At 39.4% G+C, this 7,993-nt stretch overlaps 1 protein-coding gene across 8 annotated transcripts in view; it reads left to right on the forward strand.

The window, feature by feature from the left end:
* Window positions 1-6,206, forward strand: part of kcnc2 (potassium voltage-gated channel, Shaw-related subfamily, member 2) — a 66,689-nt gene extending 60,483 nt beyond the window's left edge. For 4 of the 8 annotated variants that reach the window (XM_016663360.1, XM_016663364.1, XM_007577297.2 and 1 more), the window contains one exon: window positions 1,765-6,206. Coding sequence is in view for 5 of the 8 variants with exons in the window: in XM_007577297.2 (XP_007577359.1) it covers window positions 1,765-1,826 (62 nt within the window). In the remaining 3 variants the exon portion in view is untranslated. Of the gene's footprint in view, window positions 1-993 lie in introns of all 8 variants that reach the window. The other 4 variants (XM_016663349.1, XM_007577289.2, XR_001659385.1 and 1 more) reach the window with 3 other exon arrangements.
* The last annotated feature ends 1,787 nt before the right edge of the window (window positions 6,207-7,993 follow it).

Raw genomic sequence — 7,993 nt, forward strand, 5'->3', positions numbered from 1 at the left:
AACTTGCTAGTACAGATTTGCCAAATAAATAAATATGGAGCTTTATTTTATTGAACACATTTCAATAAATGTGATCAATTGATCCTAACATAATAGGAAGTTAAGGCAAATTCAGATGTGATGCAGATGAAGTCAGATCTCAAGCCAATCTGTAAGTATGTTATGTTGATAAATAAATTAAAGAGAACCTTTTTAGCAACATGAAGTAGGCTAAAACATCCCAACAAGCAACTCAACATCCTACAATCTAAAGAAGCTAAAGAACAGATGATAATCTATAGATCTGCAAATGTAAAATGAATCTGTAACCATGGAAAAGTTGTGAACCTTCCTAAAAGTAGTTGGCCTACCAATTTAGGCTCATTCAGCATAACTTACTAGGGCAGAACAATAGGTCAAACATAGTTATCTAACTAGATAACTACTAGTTGACCGGAGCTCTGTCAGGAGATGCTAGATAACTAGATAGTTACAAAGTTAGATAGCTTTCTAACTATCTAGAAAGTTAGCTTTCTGGTTAATTATCTAGAAAGCTAACTAGATAGTTAGGTAGACTAACTATTTAGTCTAGCCAACTAGACTAGCTAGCTATCTAGCTAACTAGTTAGATAGCTATCAGATAGATAAACAGCAGCTTTCTTGCTAGCTATCTGTCATTTCTGAGGTAGCTGTCTATCTAGCCAAAAGACAGATCCTCTTCCATTGCTTTGGTTATTTGTTGCTCCCCAGCAGCTGTTGCTGTGAACACCGGAGCTCTGTCAGGAGTTGCTCTGTGCATGCTCTCAACATGCAGACTGCTGCTGTTGCTCTGTCTCACTCCTGTCTCCTGTCTTGTCTCGGTTCAATCGGCCGGCTCGGATTCGGATCGTTGCCTGCCTTCGTGCCTGCCTGCCTGCCTGCCTGTGTGTGTTCATGTCCTGCACCACCTCCACCACCGCCGCCGCCACCTCCACCACCACCACCACCGTTTTGTCGCCCCGCTCTCATCTGAAGGCTATGAGAAATCCCGGAGCTTAAACAACATTGCTGGCCTGGCCGGTAACACCCTGCGGTTGTCTCCCGTGACCTCGCCCTACGGATCCCCCTGCCCGCTGCGCCGCTCCCGCTCCCCTATCCCATCCATCCTGTGAGGCGACCAGCCTAAAAAGAACGCCCTCCCTCCCTTCCCCGGCATCGTGTCTGAACTCACATATTGCCTACATCGCAGCTGAGACTTAACGGTGCCAGCCTGGCAGGAAGGAGCGTGCGCTAACATCCTTAAGTAACACGATTATTCTGCTTTGTCACTTGGAGTTCCCTTTAGTTCGACGGTGTCATTTGAGACTTGCAATAAAGGAACTCTGACTGAAGTAGCCGCCATCCACCATATGATCCATATTTACTAATCAGGGATATTAGATGTTGTCATATTTAGATATCATCAACCGAGACGTGCTTCCAAGGACAAAACGAAAAAGAGATTTCACAACATTTCAACCACACGTGGCTGTAACTTTGCTTTATGGTTTGGTGTTATTTTTGGGTTTGAAGCAGAACGAATCGGTGCGAGAGTGTAAGTTTCATCTCACACGAGCACCGACAGCAGGGTCTGCTCATGTTTGTACAAGGATCTGCTTTGGCAAACAGTTCGAAGGAGGAGAAAAGCTTGAGGATTTATATGCATACATACATAAAGATGTGTCTTTTTTTTGTGGGGATTGTGTTTTCTTTTTGGTTCCACTGAGTGCCACCAAACTTGCTGTGTTTCTGGTTGTTTACTGGCAGATAACTGCAAAGAGGTGGTCTTTACTGGTTTCACACAAGCAGAGAGCAGCGTTCTATCTTAATGGCTTTGGGAGACGGAACCACCATGGCAGAAAGGTAACCATCTGACGGGACCACTGGCGTCAGCTTTCAGTGCAGAACACGTATTCGGTTTGTCATCTTGTGTCTCTTTACTAAAATGATGATCGGAATATGCTGGTGCTTTAATATAGAGACAAGCACAAGGCTTCAGAAACTCACATGTAGCATTTTTCTTCAGTGCATTATTATTAAACTGTTAAGATCGCAAGCATATATTAACAAAACAAGCAAACTCAGGTTCAAATGTTTCTAGGCATAGGTTGGTAAGAGATTCAAAGCTTCTTCAAGCCTGTTAGCTCTGTCAACTCAACAACTACTTCCTTTCCTACTTCAAAATAAGAGCCACCAACATAGATGCAACAATTACTAACACAAACTCAAAGCTAAAGTGAATAATAAGCAATTTATTGCTGGAGCTATTGCTAACGCTAAAAGAAACAGCAACCATATTGGATTTTAGGGTCGGGATTGTTAAAAATTTACCAACAATATCCTCTTACTTTAGATTTCAATTGGCAACATAAAGTTAAGAAACATCTGTTTCATAACTGTCTTTAGTTTTAAAGACAGTAATGTGAAAATACATTACTGACGACGTCAGCCATGTGTTTCAAGGGGGACAGTTGATGTGGTCGCGCAGTGTTTGGCGTCATTGACAAAGTTATATAATAACGAGAGGAAACTCAGAGAGAAGGACCCAAAACACCATGAGTTTGATGAGAATAACAAAAGAAAACCAAACTTCTACAATGAATTAGCTTAGCATAAGTTGGGAATACCTTTAATCCCTTAAATTTAATAATTATTCGACAGAGTAGTTGACTTGTAAAAGTATCTGATAGCCAGAACCTAACTCCTTGTAAAAATTCAACCCTTTACTCTGATTTTTTTATTTTTTATTTTTTACAACTGTGTGGCACAAAATCCAAAACTTACACAGCACATGCATCAGGCCTAAATGTAATCGAATAAATGTTCCATGTTATTTCTTTTATCGATGCTGCTGTTGCAGAAACGTTGTGAATTTCTAATACTACAAAAGTCACAAGACGTTGTTCCCGTTCTGACCGCTAGATGACAGTCAAGCGTTTTCAATATGATTCTTGGTCTGTAGAGAAAATTCATCAACTGGCACTTTGACTCCAGTAACACTCAGAGGCAAATTTGAAAGAATAGCTGGAAATTATATGAACACTTTTAGCATTTTGATTCAAAATCATATTCTACGTCTTGAGAGCGCTAACTGTTACCAGCCCATGCCTAGATGTTACCAGTTTGCTTTAGGAAATACTCACTAAAAAGTTAGTTGTTTTTTTTTCTTTGAAGCAACTCTTAAACCAGACAGATAAAACCTGCACTATGTGAAACCCATCCTCATAGTGCGTCTTTACCACAGGCGCATGGTTGCCTGGCAACTGGCTCACAGCAAGATGCATCTTACTCACAGCTTGGCAAGAAGAAGGAAAAAAAAAACTTGGTTAAAAAGAATATTCTTTTTTCTCTTGACTTCACTGCAAACTGTTTATTCATCTCCCTTCCCTCCACTTAAGTCACTGAAATGCATCACGCAGTTCGTAGAAACTCACGTTGCATTTGGAGCGTGTGACCGATCTGGTCCTCTGTGAGATTTGTGATGTTTTTTTAAAAGATGTGTCTGTGTTTCACTGAAACCATTCATTCCTGTTTGAATGCCAGTGGGATAAGACTGTCATCAGTAATGGCGACCTATTGCAGTGGGAGACCCCCCCTCTGAACCCACCGGTGGGAACCACGAGGCCACTGCTACCGGACAACACGGAGGAGCCTGCACAGACGCTAATGACTGACAGCAACCCAGCTTACTGTTCTGCCAACAAGGAAGAGACTTATTGGTGAAACAACAACAACAGAAAAACTCTGGGAGGATTTTGATGTGTTAAGCCCTCTCACGCTATTATTATTTTATTTTCCTGTTTTGGAATCAAAAGGGGCGATTTAAAAAAAAAAAGAAAAAACTGGTCCTTAAGGAGAAAGTTTATGACACAGACATTGCTCCTGTAAATACAATAACTGCAGCACATCTGGGCCAAGTGGCTCTGTCCACACATCTGTCTTTTGATGGTGAGTCGGGTATCAAGGTGGATGCTCTGGTAGCTACGTAGTGTCGTGACACTCGGCATCAATCCCTTTTCTAGCTGTGGTATCTCCTTTCCATCGCAATAAGTGTATTAAGACGTATCCGTTGAGGCACTTTGTGTTTTTGAAAATGGAGTGTTAATCGTATCAGATACTCTACTTAAGGTATATACAGCGTAGAGAGACATAATGTGCTAAACTGAATAAATACAACATCACAGTTGTCTATGCTTACTTCTTATTTGGTGACACACATCGAGCCCCGTCCACGCTAACACCGATATCTCTATTCTGTCTTTGTTTACACTTCCCTTCAACACACAAACCAATTTTCGATTGGAAATAATTTGAGATTTTAAAATCAAGTTTGGGGTGTTTACATGCACACTGGATTTAGGTAATGTTTGCCCACTGCGGCTTGATTCACCCCTTTGCCTTGCATTGCTTTTTGGCCCCTTCCTAGTTCCATTTCAGATATTTAAACTATATTTTATATAGTTTATATCCTTAAACAATTATATGTTTGATTAGTTTTGTTGCAGGTTAGTATGTTCGTAAATTTCGTAAATCTTCCCTGAAATCAGTTGCTATGTGAAAAATTTGAGAGTTTATGACACTACATCAGACACAAAATGTTATACAGCACAGTTTGTAGATAGATTTTTTTTATTGGAGTGATGTAAACTCATTTTCTTCTACATAATGAGTCAAATAATGAAATTGTAATTGTATTCCCTTGTCTGAACACACAATCAATGAAATTGGATGGCACCATTTCATATCCCAAAAAAAATTTTATAAAAAGAAATCTGGTTAAAAATGGTCAAAACTTTAAAGGTAGTATCAGTGAAATGATTAGCACCTAAAATAAGTGTTATTTTAACACTTATTTATTTTAAGTGTTAAAATAAATATATAGATGTTCCACATCTATGTTCATTAAGCTTCAATCATAATAGAAAACATTTTCTCTATCACTGCTTTAGTCGTGCTCATTATCTTCTTTGAAATTTAAATCTAGTGAATGTTGACAATATTGCCCCCTACTGGTGCCGAATTGGCGTAGCAGCTTTTCTTATTGGAATTTTACAGATTTAAAGAGGAAATAAAAAAGAAATACTTATATATCTGGCGTAGCGTAGCCGGGGCCTCAGTAGGCTAAGTCACAAACGTGAGTGTGTATGTCTATATGGGTCCCAAAAACTCTACTAGGTGGAGAGAAACACTAGGTCAGGGGAGACCAGTGAGTGGACCTGATGCTGAATCTTCCAGTTAGTGTTAGCACAAGCGCTCTCCCTGCGATGCAGCTACCATTGTAGAAGCCCCCCACTCCCACTAACCCCAGCCACCAATACCTACCTGGTGCATTTACTGCTGCAGATTTTTTTTTCTCTCTTTGCAAACCAAAATGACTCTTAACATTACTCCTCATTATTTCTGGTCGCTACGGAAAAAAGAAGAAAAAAGAAATCAGCTGCATGACTTGATTCTTCCAAGCTTTCCAAGCTCCTCCTCTTCCCAACCTCCATAAACCCCCCCAACCCCAACTCTGTTATGGGGACAGAGCAAAAAGTGTAGCAGAAATTTCACCGCGTTCCGAAGCGGGACTTCTAGAGCGGTACGCGTCTGCACTGTAGCAACCCTGTGTACCCACACAATCAGATCTGCTTTGCAATAAGCAAAACGGGAAGGGAAGGAAGGAAGAAGAAAAAAAAAAAAGCACCGACCCACACTGTGATTTCAGCAGCCAGTTTATAGTAGGAACGGAAACGGGAAAGCCAGGAACAAAAATAAAACGAAGCCCCCCAAAAACCGGCTGTTTGTTTGGTAGCGACCTGCGCGGTTGTAGGCTAGCTGTTCAAAGTTATCGCCCCGTATACACAATCCTCCTTGTGTAGTAACCACACGCTGCTTTACTCTTTTGAACTGTCAAAGGAGAACCGTTCTTGTGTAATTCTAGGATGATGTTGTGACTTGAAAACAAATGAACAACAAGAAAAAAAAGGGTGTTTATTTTTTTGAATCCAGAACATGTATTTTTGTGTCTTGCTGTTGATGACTACATTGCTCTGAATGGTAGAAGTCATGGTAGTCTGATGGTGTGCTTCTCCATCGTGCGTTCAAACCGTTGACGCTTTTGACTCGAGTTCACATCTCGTACGTTTTACTGTGAGGAAAGTTCTAGTTTTAAGTGTGTATTTGTGGAGCTTTTTGTTGTCATTCTAAAATGCATGCTGAAAAAAAAATAAAAGTCACTATGTCAATCTGTACAAAAAAAAGTTGAAGAGATGACCTCCTGTATATCATTCTGTGTATAGAACTAAGGTAAATGCTATGTGAAAGACTCACATAAACTATTTATCTTTTACTTGTTGATCTCTTTATTTGATTTGTGTCACTGTTTTTGTCTTCTCTACAATTATTATTATAAATTACTGAAATACAGTAAGCTGCTAACTAACCTTTGTTAGCAAAGATGCTAACTAGAGTTAGCATCATCCCTTGCTAACTGTAAAGATGAATTCATGACATAAGACAACGCAAAATTTGTCTTATGTCAGTATGTCTTATGCTTTATAAGCCAAATTTTTTAATATTTTATTTAGCTTGTTTTGAAACTAAATAAAAGGTAGTGCTAGTAATTCTAGTGGAACAATTACCAATACCTAAATGCTAACATGGTCAAAATAAGCGTCAAGTCTGTCAGAGAGCTAGCAAACAAGGTAAGTCTCATTTGAAGGAAAAAGGTAAGTTCAACATCGTCATGTAGAAACACGTCGCCTGAGAAACTTTTGTTATAGTGGATTCTAATCAGTAACATTAGCCCCTGTGTTTACAAATGGGGTCCAACCGACCCCACACCCGTATCACTTGTATGATTTGCCTCAGTCTTCGCACGCACAAGGGTTAAAAACAATGTTTTTTGCAATTAATTGTAATTTTGACCCTGTGTCCTAGGGTCAGCTGCATTGCTCCAGCTGACAATATTTTTAAGTTGCTTTGGATTACTTCTTCGTAAACAGACATCAACTTCTGGGAATGAAAAGACGCAACAACAAAAAAAGACCCACAAAGATTGAAAGTTGCAAGATTAAATAAGAATTTACCTGTGTTGCACCATTCATGCAACAGATAATTCAAAATGCTTTGCATAACAAAGAGATGTACACTCATGAAGAATTGCATTGAAAACAAACAGATTAAATTTGCCTAAAAATGTATTAATTATGTGAAAATAGATAGTACTATAGAAATTATAAGAAATAAGAACTGATCAAATAGTTTGATAAACTCCCTTAAAAAAAGTACACTGTTATCTGAGCTTTAGGTACATTTAGATATTGAATACAAGTATTCTGAGATCACATCCTTGAGGAACCCCATATGTGATTTATGATGCCAAAAATGTAAATAAAAAACTAATTCCATTCATCGAAAAGAAACGGCATACAATCCAACCTTAACCCTCGATCTGTGTCGCTCTGTTTGAGTCTTTCCTTCTGATCTGAGTGGTGAAACATAAAGAAGTGTGACATGCGGCCTTGCCTAGCGCTTTAACACACCACCACCACCTCCAGGTTGCTCATGTTGAGACGCAGACAGCCCTCTCCTGTGTTCCGTTGAAATTCTTGTTTTGCATGCAGAGACGAAGGAGAACGCCTCCCTGAGCAGAGAATTCAGCGTTCAGAGTGAAAATGTGAGCGCAGCACTTACAGGGCTCTCACTCCCACAGCAGGGAACGCAAAGTGAATCACTGCCGAACTTCAGTGAAGCAGAATATTTACAAGGAACGACATGTAAACAAGAATTATGCATGCAGGGTTCCTCCACGTTTGTTTTTATTTTTTCACTGTAAAGAAATTCAATACTTTTACTGACGCAAAGTTCCAGAGTTTAAAACACAAACTTTTAAAGATGAGAACCAATAAAAAATACAGTGAGCAAAATCTGTAACTGTGGAACTTGAAAATGAATAAATAACAAACAGTGGGATAATGAGTACAACACAAGGAAATGAGGAAGCAGGAAGTCA

The sequence above is a fragment of the Poecilia formosa genome, unplaced genomic scaffold, assembly GCF_000485575.1.
Source record: "Poecilia formosa unplaced genomic scaffold, Poecilia_formosa-5.1.2 Scaffold9, whole genome shotgun sequence".
NCBI classification, from domain to species: domain Eukaryota; kingdom Metazoa; phylum Chordata; class Actinopteri; order Cyprinodontiformes; family Poeciliidae; genus Poecilia; species Poecilia formosa.